We start from the raw sequence: 20,435 nt of genomic DNA, 5'->3' as shown, positions 1-20,435 counted from the left end.
TCCTCTCCTTACAGAGATCCTGATATAGACGCCAGATTGGGAATGTAGCAGGGCTGGGTCTTCTCTTCCAGTCCCACTAGACACCATGGTAACTAATCAAGTTGGTGGTTGCTGTTAATACCTGTGTGTATGTGTACACATTTCCTCTTCTTTTGCTGACTAACCAGCCAGCTCTATGCTCACATAACTCCACTGTAATTTGTGCTGGAATCTGTTGGCAAAAGGGATGATGCATTTCACTGGATGCTTGGGTTTCATTGTCTCATGTCTAGCTGGGGTGGGATTGCTTCTCTCAAATGGTGTCCCTCCATCTCTTCCCGCAGTGAACTTGCCGGTGCATTGACTAAAGCAAAAGAAAGTCCTTTTTGTGTCAGGATAAAAACAAATCCCCTGTTAAGTGTTCTTGTGGCTCAGAGCTCTGCCACTTGAAAACTTACAGTTGCAGTGATCTATGTGCACGAGCTGCTTAAAAAGAAATTATAACTTTTAGCTAGTATGGATCTTAGGAATTTTATGAATAAAGCAAACAATTCATGATTACGTCATCTTGGTCACAGAAGAGCTGCTCTGTCTCTCAGATAGAGTAGAAACCCCTTGCTCTGGTGACTGAGTTTGCAATCTTTTTCTTTTTCTCTTTCTCTTTCTCTTTCCTTTCTCTTTCTTTTTCTTTTTCTTTTTCTTTTTCTTTTTCTTTTTCTTTTCTTTTTTCTTTTTCTTTTTCTTTTTCTTTTTCTTTTTCTTTTTCTTTTTCTTTTTCTTTTTCTTTTTCTTTTTCTTTTTCTTTCTCTTCTTTCTTTTCTCTTTCTCTTTTTCTTTCTCTTTTTCTTTTTCTTTCTCTTTCTCTTTCTCTTTCTCTTTTTCTTTCTCTTTTTCTTTTCTTCCCCTTCCCCCTCCCCTTCTCTTCCCTTGCCTTTCCTTTTCCTTCCCCCTTCCCCTTCCCTTCTTTTTTTTACTGCTGCATGTTTGCAGAGCTAAATCTTCTATAGTTAGACTTACCAAAGGATAAAGTACAATTGCCCTGTAGAGGTGGTCTGCTTAATATCACAGTCCTCATTTGTTTGTTTCTATACTTGCTTTGTACACCGTCTTCCTACAAAGATTGTGAGGAAGGATGCCAAGAGGGTTGTGGTAGCAAAGGGAGCTCATGTGTTTGCAATCAGGGAAGCAGACAGTTTTCTTTCTTGGGTGGATGGGTAACAGAAGGTAGACATAGCATTAGAAAAACAGTACTGCACTACCCAGAAGCTACTGAGCTTAACTTTGAAGGCTCATGTACTTATTTCTGTGGTATTCATTTCTCTGTCTGTCGTTGTCTTGTTTTCTTTTCAGTCCTGCTCTAAGTGAATGAGAAGAAGCAAGCATCAAGTGAAAACTAGCAACCTTGTTTTAGAGGTGTTAGTTCTTACCAAAAGACAGTTTTCTGAGTTTTCAAACAAGATTTGCCAATTTAGATATTCAAGTAGCTGTATCTGGGCACATAGCATACATATGACTTGTAACTCTTAAAGTAATCACTCCAGGGACTACTGTGTCTTGTGAGTGGGCAGAATTATTTTGGAACCATTGCCCAAAGAAAAGCAAGGGAACTAATGTGTTCAGTAGCAAGTACCTTGGGTGGTATGGAGAGCTGGTGGCTCTTGCAAGTTTTTGCTTTTACTGTGGCAGTGGTATCATGCTTGCTTCAGTAACTGGGGCTACTTAGCTAGTAGTTAGAAGATAGCTGTTGTTTATCACTGCTAACTGAGTCTGAAACCTATGTGATGAAAACATATAGGTATGTGCGCTGTAAAGCTTTAGACTGGCTGGCTTGAATGAGAATATCTAGGAAGCAAGAGTTTTGGAGGAGCTGTTGTTCAGTGTTAGCAGTTGTCTCTTCATGTCGCTCACCAGTTAGACTAGAAGAAGGGACAGAGAAATGACTAGGGAGAGATGGAGAATTGTATGTGTTTATTACAGTGTCCATTATGTTCACTTTTACTTTGGCGTAGTCTGCCATTTTCATCTTGCCATCACTCGTTTTTTGTTTTTTGTTCTTTCTTTTGTTTGTTTGTGCCTCTTGAACATTGTCGTGCAAACTCTGCTCTGCCACCTCGTCAGCTGCGGTACATCTGAGAGCTTGATGTCACCAGTTAAGCAGGCTCCGCAGAAGTCGCCCTCCGACACAGAGGGTCTGGTAAACAGCGTACCCGCCAGATCACACCAGGTAAACTGCTTCCTGCTGCTTTCTGAAGCAGGATCCTCCTGGCGTGTGGGGGAGATGGTATGGAAAAGCTGGAGGCAGGGTGGGACGTGTGAGTTAGGCGCTGTCTGTTAAGGTGAGGAGGGCGGGGGGCATCTGAGCTGGGTGAGAGATGGGCAGTAAGCTGGGACCAGTGAACTCTTCTCTTGAAGATATGCATTTGAAAGGGTAACATTCTGATATTAGTTGAGGTAGTTTTTTTGCCCTTTGTGTACTAATGTATGAAAAAGATGGTTCTTATCTTCTGTGTTAGCATACACAGCTGGTAATGAAGAACAACTATGAGATCCTGAAGAAGATGAGGAGTTGGTAGCAGGTAGCTGTTTAGTGTAGAGATAACATTGTCTACTAGATATGTAATATCCATCAGAACTGCCTAATCTGCTCTAGGATTGTGCTGGGAAGGAGTTTTACTTAATCTCTCATTGCTCCGAAATGCTTTAAGTGGCATGTACTTCCTTTACATGAAAATGAACCAAACGCTCACTAAAGGTGATCAGTCTGAAGTTGGCTCTTGCTGCTGAGATTTCTTTTCTGCCGAACCACCTGGCTTTTGTAGGCTTGAAATTATGAAATTTGTCTTGTTATTGCTGGTGCTGGTGAACGCTGATTTTTCTGTGTTCCCACTGATTTTGAAGGAAAGGAGGTGGCTCTTACTCAGACTAAACATCCTGTGAGAAAGCAGTCAGAAGGGAGAGGGCATGCATCAAACAGGGATTCAGTGCAATATATGATTATCTCTTCACAGGATTTTCTTACTTGCAAGCCGTTTCTTACCTCTTGTGTATGTTCAGCAATTTTCCCATGAGATACGGATCCTGCATGATTTTAAGTCAAAAAAGGACTTCTTAATGTCATCTTGCAGCATGTGTCTACAGAGTAGTGTGTGGACTTTGAGAAATTTTAAAATCAATGTCGACACCTAATTTCTTGACAAAGTAATGGAGATGTGTGTTAATACTATATGGGAAAAAATACAGTGCTAAGTGAACTGGATAAGGTGAAGATCTCCACTCTGTTGGCCTTACAGTCTGTTTGTAAAGTGCATTTTATTCTTGATAGGTGCAGTACTTCCAGAACACAGAGTTTTATTATGCAGACATAGTGACTTTAGAGAACAGTTAATCTCTGAACCTGAAGGCAATATAAACAAGTAATCAAGGTTTAAAAACGGTTCAGATTTTGACTGGAATGGACTGGAGTGGTTAATAAGAGCCTGCCTTTAAAATCTAGATAAAACTTGTCTTGTTTTGTTAATGTTCATTTGATTGACTCGATTCCACTTGTTTTCACTGTTTCTTCCTTCTCAGTAGGTATGTTCTGTCCTGTCAAATTTGTGTATAGTGTTTCTTTGCCATGCCATCTTCTGCAGTGACTCATACTCTAACATGACTGTTATTTGGATAAGGTAGAAAAGCATTTCTGGTGAGGACTGGATGGATGTCCTTGTTGAGCTAGTAATCTGGGTTGCAGCAAGCAAACTGAAAAGCAGATGTGTGTGGTCTGAAAATATACTAACTCCAAGGTGGTTCCCATAGATTTTCCTGCATACTTAGTGTCCTTTAAAAGTTTGCTAGTGATCATCAGCCCTTGCATTTTCCTAGCAAGGGCTGCCCATTTTTTGTATCTGATCTTTTTTTTTTTTTTTTTTTTTTTTTTCTTCTCTCTCTTTATGTTAGGGAGGCATTTTCCGGTGCAATGAAAGGTGAAAGCACCATGTTAGCTTTTCCCTGATGGAGCTCCAGAAGCATGTTGCAATAGTTTTTGAAGTATGCTAGTGAAACTGGCTGCAGTTTACTTTTCAGCTGCAGTGAGGCGGTACTGAGTAGACATGGGAGAGACATGTGGAGCACATTGAATTAGACTAGAAAATCAGCTGGCAACAAATCAAATAGGTGGAGCATTGTAATAAATCCTTGCTCCTTCTTTTCTGCTTTAGTTAATATTCCATTTATTTAAGTGATGGTGAATATATCTAGATAATAGCTTGATTTGGATCAGGTGACCACACCAGTCAGCCACATCATCTTCATCTGACATTCTGGTTAGAGCAGGATAATTATATTTAACCTGGCATAAAATAATAGTGGTGATAAGATAACTGATCCAAAGTTAACTCCTATGGTAGAAAACTGACGCGTCAGGATTTTTTGAGCAAGCTTGAGATGTCATACTGAGTACTTTATGCAATTGTAGATTTTTTTGAACTCATACAAGGTGCCATAGAGCATAATTTACCCTTTCCTTTAACTACGACTTCAGGCAGGTGAGAATTCCTAAATTGCTTACAAATAAACCTTAGACTCACTTTTCCTTAACATTTTTATAGACACCAAGCTTTAATTGGAGTTAATAACATAATCCAAATATAGTTTCAGAGACCAGAACAACAGGAGAGCCAATAGTGCTGAAAAAAAACCCATGTTGTTCTAGCCAAACTCTAAAATTCATCTTTCCTAAGACATCCATATCTTTTTTTAAATCATTTATTTAATCTTTTATTTATATTCAGCATTTTATATCTACTTACAAATGTTCTTTCTTCTTTCCTCCCATTTCTCTAATATTTTTCTTTGTAACTTGGGAAGTGCTTTACCTAGAAGGAGGACATTTTGTTTTTTGAGCTTTGCCGTTGTGTTGGAAGGAAAACAGCTGTGCAGAAGTGTACCTATGGTTCTTCAAGGATTTTGTTTTCTGAATAGAAAGTATCTTCTCATCTTTGACCCCTAGTTGCTTTGGAAGATAAATGGAATTGGAGAGTGGCGACTGGGAGAAATATCTGTGAAAGCTTGTTCTCTCTTGAAACTAAGGAAAACAGAAATGGAGTTAAATGAATGAAATCATTTTGAGGCAAAAATAGCTAGAAGACCCTGAATCAAACAGAAAGATCCATCCTTGTAATTTTTGCCCTCTTCCCTCTGCCCAACAAAACAGTCCCTTTCTCTCCTGTGCAGGTAATATTTGTATGTGATCTCTCCACTTAGATAGGTGGTCACAGCCTTCTGCTCTGTGTTTATTTCAGTTGTGGCATGCAGAATGGGAGCTGCAGGTCAGAGTTTTCATAGAGCTCCCATCTTTACCTCGTCAGGCATTCCAGGTCACAGTCCTGTCCTTGGCTCATCTGCAATAGCTACAGCTTGCTTTCCTTTGGCTGTGTTTTGGATGATGTGCTTTAGGAAAGGGCTGGTGTATTTGCATGCTCTGCTGAAAGATGATACTTTAATGTCCTTCACTCCAGCAAATAGAACAAAGGTGTGTGGCTATGTTGCAGTCTTTTGTAGGGAAAGCCTGGCAATAACTGTCAGTGGTGGGTCATGCTGAGCAGACTGGTACAAGAAGGTACCGAGCATACCGGGTGTGTGACGTTGTAGGATCACTGAGTATCCCAAGCTGGAGAGGACCTACAGCAATCATCAACTCCAGCTCCAGGCTCCACACAGCACCACCCAAAATTCAAACCCTATGTCCAAGAATGTTATCCAGATGCTTCTTGAACTCCAGCACTCGTGGCCGTGCCCATTGCCCTGGGCAGCCTGTTCCATGCCCACCTACCTCTGGTGCAGCACCCGTCCCTAACCCCCAGCTGCCCTTCCCCTGACACAGCTCCATGCCGTTCCCTCGGGCCCTGTCGCTGTCACTCAGAGCGGAGCTCAGCGCTGCCCCTCTGCTCCCTGTGAGGAGCTGCAGCTGCCATCAGGCCTCCCCTCAGCTCCTCTGCTCTGCGCCCAGCCAACCATGGGACTTCAGCTGCTCCTCATACACCTTGCCCTCCAGACCCTGCCCCATCTTCAGAGCCCTCCTTTGGATGCTTTCTATTATTTTATGCCCTTCTGGAATGGTGGTCTTAAGTAGCTCTCTTGCTTGTGGGTCTGCACCATGCCTTGGATTGGTTTGTAGCAAAGGGGAACCTTGGTGGCCTAACTGACCAAGGATTCAATTCTTTTTTTAAAACTCTGAGCTAGGTTGGTTTGAAAGTGAGGTAAGAATTTTGCATTACTGAACCATTTTAGTATTTTCTGGCTCGCTGCTGTGTAAACCTTGATCCCATCCCTTGCTTGGCCAGTGACTGTGGTGTCCTGAGGTGGCTGCAGGTTTGTTCTTTCCTTAGTTATATGAGTGGTACAGCTGTGCTGAGATTTACAGGACATGGCAGTACATTTAGTACACTCAGTTATCTACACTCAGTTATCAGTAAATCTGTAGCATAGTTTCTCCTGTAAAATATTGCATTGGCATGCATCTGACTAAGCCAAGTATGTTTCTTCTCTCTATAACATCTAAAAATTGCTGCTTTTCAGAAGAAATGATTCTAGATTTAGCTTTTCTTTGAGAAAGCAGGCAGCCTTAACAGTATTAAAGGGAGGAAATTTTTTGCATGCTCCTGGTATGATAAAGGTGGCAGACTAGAGACTCATTAATAGGTGAGAGCTCATTCCACTTGCTTCAAAATGTCGCTAACAGTCATAAAAGCTGTGTGGTCTTGCTGTAGCCCCTGCTGAAGGGAGGGACAATATGACCTATTCTGAACAATACTGATTGTGTTTTTTATTCTCTTTGCAGGGCCCAGTCATTTACGCGCAGCTAGATCACTCCGGAGGACAGCACAGCAACAAGATTAACAAGTCAGAGTCTGTGGTCTATGCTGATATTCGGAAGAACTGAGATGTGATCCTAATCTGTCTATAGCAAAACACTCATTCAGACTGGAATTGCTTAAACAAAATTTGACCCAGAGAACTCACATGTGGCCTTTGATGCCTAGGCTAGGACCAATGCATGTGCATACAGAGGGAAAGATATATATGTATTGTGTGTAAATAGTCTATTTAATCGTAGAGAAGTGAGACCAATGTTGCATGTTGAAATGCGCTAAGAATTCTGCTTATAAATTGCCAATATTCTTTTTGTATCTTGTATGATGAGAGAGAAAGTGCAAACTCACATCACAATTTAAGAATATTTTTATTGTATCAATGGAGAAACTGGAAGATGCCTGAGGATTCTAGATTGACCTAGAGACTTTTTTTTTTTTGTTTATAGGCCTTAATTTCTTTCGTTGTTGTTGAGGTGAATACAAAAAAGGTAACTTTCACAGGGTATTCATATTTTCTTGGTCAGTTTGTCAGTACAAAAGCTGCCTTCTCCTTAGAGGTAGACATTCTCGTTTGGTCTTGTAAGCAGAATTGTGACTCCTAGCTATCAGAAATAGATGTCTTACCTCTGCAAGCGAAGAAAATGTTCAGATCTACCTGATTTGTCTAATATGGTTCACTGAATTGTTTACTTCTATATTAAGCCTGTATATTCAAGCTTAGTCCTTTAAGGTACAGGGATAGTATTGATCTAATGAATTCTGTGAAATTGTAGTTTACCTGTGAAAATTGAAGAGCTAGTGAGTTAAAGAGATAAGAAGCTGTAGCTCTAGGTGGCTGAAAAGTTCACTGAAAGACTCTGAGGCAATGAAGTGTTTCTTTCTCAAAAATGACACTTCATATAAGGACAAAAAAGGGCTCCAAGGGATCTGGAAGTTCTGGTATTCCCTCGCCTCTCCCTCATGGCTCCTCTGTACCTCTGCCATTTCTAAAGAGATGCTTTCTCTGTTCTCAGAAGCCTTTAATGAAGGCTGAATGACCTCTGGAAGAAATCTAGAGCTTTGCTTTTTTTTTTTCCTTTTTTTTTTTTTTTTTTTCTCCTTCTGGTTTTTAATTCAGTGTGGTTTTTTTTTTTCTTCCTTTTTTCTTTTTTTCTTTTATAGTCTTTATTTGCACAGAGAGATGTGGAGGGCAGTTTATTTCCTTCTTCTCTACAAGTCTACTACTTGATTAATATAATTTCCCATCTTTTTGTTTGTAGATTATACTCCTCATAAATTGTTAGGGATCCCTGATTGTTCTTTTCTGCTGAAGAGGATCTTTCTTTAGCTGTCCCATCTGCACGCAGAAATCTGGTGTTCTGAACTAGAAGTGGCACTCCAGCTGTGGTCTATTCACAGCAGCATATAGTAAGTAGGATTTCTGTTCTGTACATCCTTATGTGGTGTTAACTTTTCTATGACAGCAATTAATTTTCAGTTTGATCTACCATAACCTCTTAGATTCTTACCTATTTTCTAATTTGGTTTATTTCACAGAATCATTTACAGAATGGTTAAGGTTGGAAAGGATCTCCAGAAATTATCTGTTTAAACCCAGGTTGGGTTTAGCTAGAGTAAGTTGGCCAGGACTGTGTCCAGTTGCATTTTTAGTATCTCCACAGATGGAAACTCTACTGTCTCTTTGGGCAACTTATTCCACTGTTTGGATACTTAGAGTAAAAAAAGTGTTTCCATGTGTTCAGGTAGAATTTCCTGATTTTTAACTTTTGACCGTTGCCTCTTGTTCTGTCTATGAGTACTACTGAGAAGAGTCTGGCTGCTTCTTCATTCTTTTTTCTCAACAAAGTGGTGTTAGGCAACCAGTCAAACTTGACTGGTCGCTTAACAACTCTTGCTTCTGGTAGAAGTGCTGCTAAAGTCGCAGTGAATCCTTCTGCTGCTTTCCCTAACTGGGCTGTTTCTTCCAAATATTTGTTTTACACTTAGCAAGAAACAGAAGCTTAGTTGATGGAAAACCTTTGCCTATGCTCATCGCTGTGCATTACCACTTTTCTCCCTAGACATTTTAGAGTAAAAGGGAGAAATGTGATGAATTTTACTATCAAACACTTGGTGCTACAAGAAAATAGGATTGTCTGTCTTTTGCTCTGAAGTCACTGTTTTTGTGGGGCTTTTTGTTGTTGTTTGATTTTTTTTCTGCTGGGATCTACAGAAGAATCTGAGTATAATCCTGCTACTTCTGGTGCTATACTATAGGAAACGTGTAATTTCACTGGTTTTCTTTAGGTACAGGTATGTTCATTTAGCCTATAGGAGAAGTCTCATTGCAAGGCTACTTGGATTCAGACAGCCTTGTGTGTGAAGGCATATCGAAATTTTTTTTAATGTTGAACTTTTTTTTAGGAAAGAAACAAACTCTCTTCCCCATAGGAATAGTAGAAATCAGTCTCAAGTGTGATAGACAGTTTCTCTGGGCTGCCTATTCCAGTGCTTTACCACTCTCGGAATAAAAATTTTTCTGTTAATATCTAATCTGTATTTCCCCTCTTTTAGTTCAAAACCATTCCTCCTTGTCCTATCACCATCAGACCATCAGCCTTTGTAAAAAGTCAGTCTATCTCCTGTCTATAAGCTCCTTCTGAGTACTGTAAGCTCCTTTTGAGTACTGTGAGTTCTGGAGACTTTCCAGAATGAGGGGAAATTTAGGTTAGTTGCTACGAGGAAATTCTTCACTCAGAGGGCGGTGAGGCAGTGGCACAGGCTTCCCAGAGAAGCTGTGGATGCCCCATCCCTGGAGGTGCTCAAGGCTGGGTTGGATGGGCCCTGGGTAGCCTGAGCAGGTGGTTGGCAGCCCTGCCCATGGCAGACAGTTGGAACTGGGTGGTTTTTAAGCTGCCTTCTAACTCAAGCCATTCTGTGATACTATGAACTTGAGGCAGCATGGAACAGAACTACTGTGAACTTTTGGGCACTCAGTGTGTTAGCTTATTTATTTGAATATGATAGCCTGTACTGATGAAAGGGACTGATGTTTAGTTGATTTACTTAGTGACATCATTTCAAGTGACAGACGATTTCGAATTTCCTTGATGGCTAGCAAGCAGAGATTGAAGTCAGACAAAAGTCATCAGACTGTGATGTTATGGTGACCAGAAATTCAGTCAGGTGTCCTCTACTGCTATTTTCTTAATTCTTTGATGCTGTTTTGCAAGTGGAAAAGAAGAGCATGTACTTTTAGGAAAATGAAGTGTATTGTCCTTAACCAGTGTCAGTACCGCCGCTAGCTCTTTTTTAGGTCTGTCTGTTTTGCATCCTTGCTGCTTGCTGCAGCCCAGCTGAAGAACTGACAAGAATCTTGAGGCAGTAGCAAATGACTGTTAGGTGAGCAAGCACTCATGGGTGATGGAGCTGGGGAAGGTCTGCGTGATGTAAAAGATTTACAATGAATTCTCTGCTGTGAGGGGGAAAAATAGGCTTTTACATGTAAAAGTGACCTTGTACGCATTGTAGGAATGCAGTTTGGGAGTGCCAGCTTGGGCTCTGGCTGTTGAGCCAGCTTGCACCCCCTAGAGTCAAGAATATGAATGGTATCACTCATCTTTGTCATCCCCTCTTCTGAACAGAGCTGCAAATTGAAGAGTTTTGTCTCTACTAACAGTGGATATATTCTTCTTTATTACTGATCAGCAGAAATAGATTTTGAAGGGTATTAGGCGTAACTATATTGACGTAAGTAAATCAGTAGCTATACTCAGTACATCAAATTTCCATTGCCTTTTTTGTCTTCAGCAGTTGTTCCGTGAGGGAGATCATCAGCGTGTTCATTAGATGGCACTAAGTTAGATTAAATCAAATTTTAATGAACGCATTACACATGTTCATTAAAGAGCCACTATAAGTTGGCAATTATGTCCCTATACTTAACTACATGATAATAACTGGAGACCTGCATGGTTTTTGTTTTTGGTTTTTTTTTTTTTAATTTTTTTTTTTTAAGCTTTGGCGCTGTTTCAGTTTATGAGAAAATGAGCTGGAAATAATTTTTCAGCTTTTCTAAACCTGTGAGAACTGCTCAGGTAACCATCTGTTTGGTAACTGCAGTAAATGTATATATGCAGCTTGTAAGCTGCGTTGCTGTAGGGTGGATTCATTGAGGTAAAATGCAGGCCATTTGAATTATGACCAAAATACTTTTAGTCTGTTTTAAAATTCTGTCTTGAATTTTTACATTAGTAATATATCTACCTAGGATTTCAAATGCAAATTGTTCTGACTCTACAGAGGTGATGGAATTATTTTATTTTTAAAACTATCAAAGCTGAAAAGGTGGGTAAGACTTCTGGGCAGTGGCCATTGGCCTGTGGTGCTAATAATTTAGGTAACAAACTACAAAATCATATAAAGATGCTCAGGACTTGTACTCTTCTGAGGCTTCTCTTTCCCTGCTCTTCACTGCCCTAAGGCTACTAAACTCTTTCATTTAAAGGTGTTTTTGCACTCTAAAATGCAAGTTCAATGCCTCTTGAGATCAGTGTGCTGTGCAATCTTTTCTGTCTCCCTACAATGGCAGCTCTTTTTATGCGGTAAATTGGGAATATAGACTGGAAACTTTTCATAAACCTCCATCTTGGAGGTATGTGGGAGAACAAACACCTGTAAGACAGGTGTATAATCTGTGTGAGGGAGCTAGATATGCATTGCATGGCCTGACTATGTGAAGATCCTGTGTATCAACGGTTAGTGCTTTTGCTTTTACAGACTCATCTGGAAAGTTATCCTGGATATTTTTTCTTGAATGGACTTTCACGTTTTCTGTTGTAATCTTGTGAATATTTTAATACACTTATTCCCCCCCCCCAATTCTGGTTTGTTGGATGAGTCTCATCGTGAACTGGGAAGGGAGGGGGACTGAAATATACCACTTCTCTTCCTGGCAATATTTTTCAGACATCCCACTCTCTGTCAGCTCAGCAAACGCACACAGCTGGAGAGTTCACTGTTTGAGGTGATACCCTACATGAATTCAGCTAGAGGAACCAAGATATGCAAGAGAAAATGCTTGAGGTTACAGCACACATCTCCAGCAGAATCCAACTGTGAGAGAGACAGCTTTCAGAGGCAGGACGGCCTCTGGAGAAGGGTATCTGATGCAGTATCAGACACGTGTCTTGTAAGGAGAGAAAATGCTGTCCTGCACTAATACTCTTTGCTAGATAGTTTACACATGGGGTGAGAAACGCAAGGATTTCAGTGCCACAGCAAGGTGCTGCAGTTGTTAAATACAGAGTTTCCTCCTGTCTCCACCCTTGCCATGTGGGAGTGGTACCTCAACTTGGATTGGGCAAAGTACAGCAGAGGAGAGAATAAGAAGCCACTATCTACTTCATCATTCAAGGCATTCATATTACTGAGAGCTGAATACAGCTTAGTTTTTTTTCCCCTGGCTACAGGCTCATAGCTTTGGAAGAAAAGGTCTCTGACAGCATGCCAGGGGAAGCTGATGGATGCCATGCTCTAAGCACAATTGCCTGATACAGATGGATTTCTGCAATGTAACATACAGCTTTTGCTCTGAAGCTGTTTCACAGTGTTACTTTTTTCTCTTTACAGGAAATTAAATAGGGAGGAAGGTTGGCTTTCAAAGGTTTCATTCATAACATGCTACAGACGGTAGCAGACCACCTCCTCCAAAGCTTTGGAGTACTGATATATTGTATGTCAGTTCCCTGAGTGCACAGCTTCACAGAAAATCTGCACATACTTAAGGAGGGTGTGAAAAGTGAGTAACAGATGTTTTGGCTGTTTATTTTTCACATTCCAAAGAAGCAGGTACCTAAATCTGCCCATCTTCAGCCTGAGTTGTAGAGGATGGCAGAAACTGGAAGAAAAAAAAAAAAGGAACTATTTTAAAGTAGGGTAAAAACCCCACACAGATGTCACTGTGACTTGAAAGTATACTCCTGTCTGGGACTCTGGCTAACAGTCTCAATACCATGTCACGCCAGGCTCTGTTCAGCAGTCAGGTAAGGTAAGGCCCAACAAGTAAATCAAGGCACAATCCACAATCAGTTTCTTTAAAAGAGACAATGTAAGTTCTCTGACATAAGACATACAATATTACTTAAATTTAAAAGGTCACATTTTATTTAAACGTAAGGAGATACTTTGTTATTTGCACTTAGAAAATGCATGTTCTCTAGACTTTCAGATTTCCTTTTCAGTTTCTGAGAGAACAAAAATATTAAAATTAGTGAAGCTAGGTCCCGTGGGGAAGGGTTTGTGCGTTGCTGGATTTGACCTATGGAGTTAGGCATCTTTTTGCAGTAGCTGCTCTTGTTGTTTTGCTTTCAGCTCCTGATTGTACCTATTGGAAAGAAAAGCAGAGAGTAAGGTTAGAGCTCCAGTTACAGTGTCTTTGTAACAACCTATTCTGTAAAGGAGGTTTAAAATTACAAAGAACTTGAGAGTAGAAACTCAGGGTAGTTTAGTTAATGTAAAAAGCTCCCAATTAGTTGCTAAGTTTGCATTATTTCTGTCCAGGACTTAATATGGGAGAAAATGCCAAATAATCCCCTCAAGAAATAAGCAAATTAAAAAAACAAAAACAAAAATCACATTGCTGTGCTTAAGGACTCTTTGATCCAACTGGAACTGATTGGATTCAACAATGAAAGCTGACAGAAGACGAAGCTTATGAAACAGTGTAGGCTTTTTGTCAGACAGACCTACAGCTTTTAAAGAATGCCTTAAATTCAGAAATTACAGCTTACACAGATCATTCCTTAAAAAGTGCTCTAGCTGTAAGGAAAATATGTAGAAGCTTCCCTGCTATTCATCTGGAAAACTAAAAATGTAGCAAAATGTAATGTTTAATTGTTGATTTCCCCTTGCCTGTTGTACTGACACTGAAAGCTGGTGGAATTTATAATTTCATGATTAAAACTACATGGTATGAGTGCTTAATTACAGTGTGCAGATAGCCCTTCTTAATACATACCTCCATATTCGGAAGAGTTGGGAGCCACCAGCGCAGCCAACAAAGAAGTTCACCGCAAACAGGCTCCAGTTTTTAGGAATAATAACTAGAGAGTACCTTGACCAAATAAGGCCTGTTGAGTGAAAATAAAAGTAAGGAGACATTACGTCTTTGTCATTAAAATATTCAGACATCCCCTCAGTTTGGGGATGGAATCCTGGGCTAGTTTAAGTACACCAGTCTTATAACTTCATGTTGGACAACTGTTTTTCTTATAATCATCTGTTTCTCAGAAGCATAGCAGATGCCTGTAAGAGAAATACAGGTATGTGCTTCATTTTTTCACGATAACATAACCAGACAATAACATTAATCATAGTTCTTATCAAATAAAGATTCTCTGTACTCTATGGCAGTCTAAACTTTAATACCCTGGCACAGTTGCAGGGCAGTGGCATTTTGCTGCAGTATATCTAGTTTGCTGCACCCATTTGGAGATCACAGAACATATCACACAAAGCACATAGCACAAAGCCAGATATCAAAGTTAAGTCCATAGAAGGAAGAAGGTGGCAGCTGTAGTTTTGGTTCTCAGCTTTAGCTGCCACAAGTTCTTTTACCAGATTTTGTCAAGGGTGATGCTTGAGTATGGAATATTGGTTTTGTGAGTGTGAAAACCCATGGCAGACAGCAGTGCAGTGGTCTGTATACCACTGCTTCCAAGCTCTTGTAGCACATGGGAATTCTTTCCATCTAGCATTGTTTAATCCCTTCAAATCCATTCTAAAAAAGCCACCATATTCTGGACTGATTTCAAAATTTCTTGACGTGAACAAATCAGAAGAGTTTTACTTCCTGGAACGAAGAGTATCATTTGTAACCCAGTTTATATCCTAACTCAAAACAATTTGCTCTGGACAATTCCAAATTAAGACGCTTGTATAAACCTATTACATAATCACAGAACTCTCATAGATTGAATACCAAGTATAAACGTGTCCTAGAACTATCATGTAACAGTGACAGTGAGAGCTAGCATACCGAGCCTTTTCTATGTAAGCGACTTAGTGCTGACAGAATACAAAAAGCAGCGGATACAGTTGTAGAGAGGGTGTTGCGTACAAGCACAGAGTACCACTGTATTTACCTGTGGCCATTAACACTGCAGACTGTGCTGTGCTGAGCTTTTCTGCCGGTCTGGTCATATCAGCCATTCCAGCGCATACCAAACCCTGTAAAAAGAAATTAATTAAGCCAATCCTGTACCAAAACCTATTAAGTTGTTCAGAAGGGGAAGACGCTGTATAGCTCAGAGCTTATTCTGTGTGCATTATGCAGCAAATGGGATGTATGAGCTGAGTAATTACTCTTGGAGACTCTGTACACTTGCAGTCCTTTGTGGATGAAATAACTCAGTCATGGGGGTTGTGATTAACTTGCAGTGAAATCCCAGGCAACTTTTTGTTAGTTACAAGGTTAACTCAAGCAGAGTTGCTCTTAAGAACAAATTGGTTTTTATGTCTAAATAGGAAGACTCTTCTTCCTAAAGCTCAGTTAGTAAAGATGCACATGTGCAGTCTTATCTCATCTTCATCCAAGGAGGTAAAAGTGGTTTTTTTTTGTTGTAAATATAATTTCAGTAAAAGCAAAAAATTCCTCACTGCAGTGACAAATAGCTTGACTGACTTCTTGAGAATGTTACTAGCAAATACGCTGCTTGATTTTTTTGTTGTGTTATTGCCCTCTACTGGAAACACAATTTGTTGTTCTACTACAGAAGTTAGCCAAAATAAGTGAACAAAAAAAGACTTAATGCTTTTAACTCGATGACTGCCACTAAGGGCTACTTTGGGCTCCACTCAAGAGATGAGTTTTTAAGGGTAGAGACTTCTGCATGCTGCCTCATTCATGGGACCGGTTTTGCTGCAGTGGTGTCAAGAGGTACAGATTTTCAGTCCATTTGGGTACCTGCAAGTCAACATGCCCTTGCTGTGTAGTAGAAAAGCCATTTTAATTTCTCAGTGAAGAACTTCACTGGGAGCACAGGTAGGCCTTCCTGCATCTTCACAAAACAAATAAACAAACAACTATCTGTGTATTAGCTCTTATGATAGAGCAGCAGACAGCAACCTGCTCCGAAGAGTTGCTGTATGCTGAGGCTCAGGAGCACACTGCCTAGGAGACCCTCGGAAAATGGCAGAGGTGAACCACAGATAGTGCAGCACCCACCTAGACTGACAGAGAAAACAACCTACGGTATACAGCATCATGTATTCCTTGTGGCCTGTAAGATCTGCTGTTCACACACATAGATTTATGACCCACTTGGCCATAGGAAAAGGAGATTGTATCGTTGCTTGCTATCAAACAGGTGTATCGCGCTATTTTATTATTTACTTCATTTGTAGCAATTACAACAAGGATGAAGCATACACTTCATGTGCACAGACACAGGCCAAATGGTGCAATGTTCTGAGAAGCAGAACTGTACAAGGAACACAGCTACTGACATTCCAAAATACATGCCTTCGGAGTTTCAAATTATGACAGTTCATGCCAATCTTAAGCAACAGTGAGTGTTCAATAAAAGAAAGGTTTTATGAAACTTTCTAAGTGAAGCATACAGCTTTTCCAGAAAGCACTACTTTTTTTTTTTTTTTTTTTAACTCCCCTGGAGTTAACACTCCCTGGAGTGTTGCAATACCCATTTTTTCACTTTAATATTTTTCCTCCCCATCTACTGAAAATCAGAGCTTTGGTATCAAACCTTTCTGAAGGCTCATTTACCTGCTGGGAATTATTCCTTGCCCAATGAGTTGCTGCAGATTGCCCTCTAATGAACAGACATGAGTTGGCATCTTATACTTACCCATTTCATAATAGGTGCCCAGAAGAAGACTGTCTTGGGACCTGAGGGAAGAATGGGGAGAAAGGTTAAATTACTCAGTGAGATGTAGTTGTTTTAATGCTCATAGTAAGTTTTGAGTTATTGATTTTTGTTGTTGTTGTTTGTAGTGTTTTTTTGGTTTTTTTTTTGTGTGTGTCGATTGTTAGGGTTTTTCTTAATATAGTGAATTGCACAGTGATATTGTGTAACTGTGCATATATTGTGCTTTATCACCTAATGCTCATATTTCTTTAACTCTGTGCATCAACTTTTAATTGCATAATCACTCCACCCATTTTCGCAACAGATGAGGAAGAAAGATTGGTATTCTTACTTTCAAGCAAACAAGGGTACTGCAAGACATATTTATAATGAAAATATGGAGATCAGGCCAGGAAAAATGAAAACAGTTTCTATATGAAGATTAAAACTTAAACTATCACCGAACGAACAGAATGAGAGTTTGAAATCTTTGTAAACTGAATCTAAAACTGAAAACTAATTTCCTTCCAGTACTTGAAGGGAGGGGGAACGGCTGTTAACGAGGGTAGATAGCAATAGGACAAGGGGGAATGGTTTTAAACTGAGACGGGGGAGGTTTAGGTTAGACATTAGGAGGAAGTTTTTCACACAGAGGATGGTGACACACTGGAACAGGTTGCCCAAGGAGGTTGTGGATGCCCCATCCCTGGAGGCTTCAAGGCCAGGCTGGATGTGGCTCTGGGCAGCCTGGTCTGGTGGTTGGTGACCCTGCACACAGCAGGGGGGTTGAAACTCGATGATCATTGTGGTTCTTTTCAACTCAGGCCATTCTATGATTCTATGAATCTTGTAAACTGTAACCATGAAATATTTTGTTATTAGCACTGTAATAAGTCAGACCCTGCTCCCTTTCCAAATCACAGCCCATTTCTTCATACTACAAAAGACATCCTACACAGTAGCATTATTAGATGGTTAGAGTACAAATTGAAAACAAGTAGCAGCATGTTCTCATGGACCTCTAATGCACATCTCCGAGTAGGCAGGTCTTTGACCTCCCATCTTAATATTTTGCCAATAGTCAAACAAGGATTACGAGGATAAAGAAAGGAGAAAAATCAATGGAGCGGGATCTGGAAAAACATCTCTCTCATAACTACATATATCCTACAGTGGTGCAGAAATAGCAGTTGGTTGGTTAAAACAAAGTATTGTAACGCTACACCAGTAGTATGCAGACTGTCAGCTGTGTCAGACATTATTAATCTAGAAATACTGCTCCAAGTTTTTAAAGAAAGACCAGGATCCAAAATGTCCACCCACCACCCTGGGGTACAGTCAGGGCAGTGGGCCCAATTTTGTCAAAACACATGAGGTTTGAGGCATTGCTAGGCAGACAACATGTGAGATGAAGCCAACTTTCCACTATAATATGTTACATATTATGAGTCAAAGTTTTAAAATATAAACAATAAACACTAGAACATGGGCTGTTTGCTTTTTATGTGAGCTAATATTTAACTAACAATGCAGCCTTACAGTAACTATTTATGCAGCCCGTTTTAAGCACCCTTGTGTTTAAAACCATGACTTGGAAAAACTAGCTGCCAGGTTTCTGCAGCAAACACATGTGAAGCAACTTACAAAACAGGGGATAAGACTTACTGTTACAAATATCAGTTCAGTCACCTTAAAGCCAGCTAAGCCGTATAAAAGGCATGACTGCAACACAGAATGCAACAAAAACTAGCTTGGCAGCTTTGCATGAAGCTCTAAGACTCACGCTGCTTGTGACAGTGATCAAGTTTCAGGCAGCAGCTAGTAACTTCTAGCAGATTACTTTTCACCTTAAGAACAGAACATTTCTCACTGTAACAATTTTTTTTTTCCTCCATGATGTGAATTTGGTAATAACTTGGTAATTTAAAACTATTGACTAAGAAAGTAAGAAACAGCTGAGGACAGGTGAGCCAAGCTGGTCCTAAGAGAGGGCAGTTAAATCCTGCAAGCAGAACACCTTCCCCAAGAGATGTTCCAGCAAGGAGGACTCCCCAGACAGGGCAGGCTCTTCCTGGATCCTGACACCCATTTTTCAAGGACAAATTAGACAGCAGCCGCTCAGAACCAGGACATGATAATTTGAACACCGTATGTGCAAATAAAAGTTTACTTTATATTAAGTGTAAGAAGTGTTTGTCCTGGGGAGCTGTTTAGTCAGGCCAAAAGAACCCAGGAGGGCAAAGCCCACCCCAAGCCTGCGTGGCTAAGAGCCGCGCTCCCTGCACGACAGCAGTTGACATGCCATGTCCCAAGCCCTTTGCTGTCCTGCAGAAGCTGAGCTGTGTGGTGTCAGCCAAACAAACAGCTCTTCAGAGCTGGCATTTTCCTGGAAGCTTTCTTTGTGCCAGGAAAGAAGCAAGCATTGTTCGTTCTTCCCTTGCTGCGAGCGATGTATAATTTCACGATAGCGGCACTTGATGTCATTCCAAAATTAGATCAGCAACTCAGTTATCTCCAGGAGATACGACGTCAGCCTTTCATTTGTAACCTACTTGTTTGCAGTCACAGTGACATCTATTGCTCAGGTTTCTGAGCCCCATCTGCTCAGGCGTTCAGGGCTGAAGCTGAGCAGCAGAGGCTTGGGTTTGATACCTGGTTGTTTTGTGGCTTTTCTCACCAGCGGGGTGCTGGCTATTTATGGGTTACGGCTGTAATGTATGCATACACTTGTGGTCCACCAACACGAACATGTTTATGTTGCCCTAACGAATCTGGTACACAGGTTTGAACGGCGGCAGCTTTCTCTCTGTGGTTAGAAGCCACAGTACGAATTCCAGGAGGGCACCGCTATGGGATGGAGCAACCACCCGAGCACCAAAGTCCGTTCTCACCGCACACATCCCAGCTAGGTGAAGAGTCAAGGATGCGGCACACAGAAACCAAGCACCGGCCTATGGGACGCTGCGGCTTATCGCGCGTTCCGCGGCTGCCCCGCGCGGCCTGTTTGCATGGCAAACAGCGCTGCCGGAGGTCTCTCCCCGGTGACACGCTTCCCTCGAGCGAAGCTCCGAGCCAGCTGAGGGCTCGCCGGGCAGCACGGACCTCTCGCTGAGTGGAACCCGTCCCAAGCAGCTTCCCACCGCGTTCAGCCCCCCCGCCTCCCGCCCACCGTCGTTACCGGCCGGGTGGTTGTAGAAAGGCCGGAACCGCGGCGGCAGCATCAGCTCGATGCGGTCGAGCAGGCGGTGGTAAGAGGCGCGCAGCCCCGTGACGGCGGCTGCCATGTCGGCACAACGAGAAGACCCCCGACGACCGGCGTGTCAGCGTGCCGCTCGGTCACACCGCCGGCGGCTTCGTCCCCCCGCGACCCGCCGTCCTTCCGCCACGCCCCGCCCTCGCCACCCTCGCGCCGGAGGGAGGAGTGTAGAAATCCCGCGCGCTCATTGGTGCATCGGCTCGAGGGCGGGGCAGAGCGGAAAGGTCCGCCAGCCGCGATTGGCTGAGACCGCCTCGCGAGGCGAGCGGAGCCGGCGCTTTGGGCAGAGCGCTGCCGGCCTTCTTTGGGAAGGGCACGAGAGCCGTCCCTGTACCCAGCTCAAAGATGGCCGCGGAGACGGCTTCATACTCCCAATCAAGATGGACGGCGAGGGAAACTCAGACCCGCGGCCGCGCGCCCAGACCTAAGATGGCCTCCTCGCGGCTTCACCGCTCAGCTCATCTGCGTCACCCGTCACCTCCCCGGCGCCCCAGCGCCGCA

At 41.8% G+C, this 20,435-nt stretch overlaps 2 protein-coding genes across 2 annotated transcripts in view; one reads left to right on the top strand and one right to left on the bottom strand.

Moving 5' to 3' along the window:
* Positions 1 to 11,691, top strand: part of MPZL1 (myelin protein zero like 1) — a gene marked incomplete at its 5' end in the record, with an annotated part of 37,271 nt that extends 25,580 nt beyond the window's left edge. The window contains 2 exons of the mRNA XM_085221433.1: positions 2,098 to 2,203; positions 6,800 to 11,691. Of these exons, the coding sequence (XP_085077559.1) occupies positions 2,098 to 2,203; positions 6,800 to 6,901 (208 nt within the window). The remainder of the gene's footprint in view (positions 1 to 2,097; positions 2,204 to 6,799) is intronic.
* Positions 11,692 to 12,954: 1,263 nt separating this feature from the next.
* Positions 12,955 to 20,092, bottom strand: MPC2 (mitochondrial pyruvate carrier 2). Its single transcript, XM_003202844.3, has 5 exons — positions 19,857 to 20,092; positions 16,679 to 16,719; positions 14,957 to 15,041; positions 13,831 to 13,942; positions 12,955 to 13,197 (listed from the first exon to the last, which is right to left on the bottom strand). The coding sequence occupies exons 1-5, from the start codon at positions 19,960 to 19,962 to the stop codon at positions 13,140 to 13,142; spliced, it is 402 nt and encodes a 133-aa protein (XP_003202892.1). The 5' UTR covers positions 19,963 to 20,092; the 3' UTR covers positions 12,955 to 13,139.
* Positions 20,093 to 20,435: the final 343 nt, after the last annotated feature.

Source organism: Meleagris gallopavo, chromosome 1 (genome assembly GCF_905368555.1).
Source record: "Meleagris gallopavo chromosome 1, MGAL_WU_HG_1.1, whole genome shotgun sequence".
Classification (NCBI taxonomy): Eukaryota; Metazoa; Chordata; class Aves; order Galliformes; family Phasianidae; genus Meleagris; species Meleagris gallopavo.
This window is presented reverse-complemented; position numbering and strand designations above follow the sequence as displayed.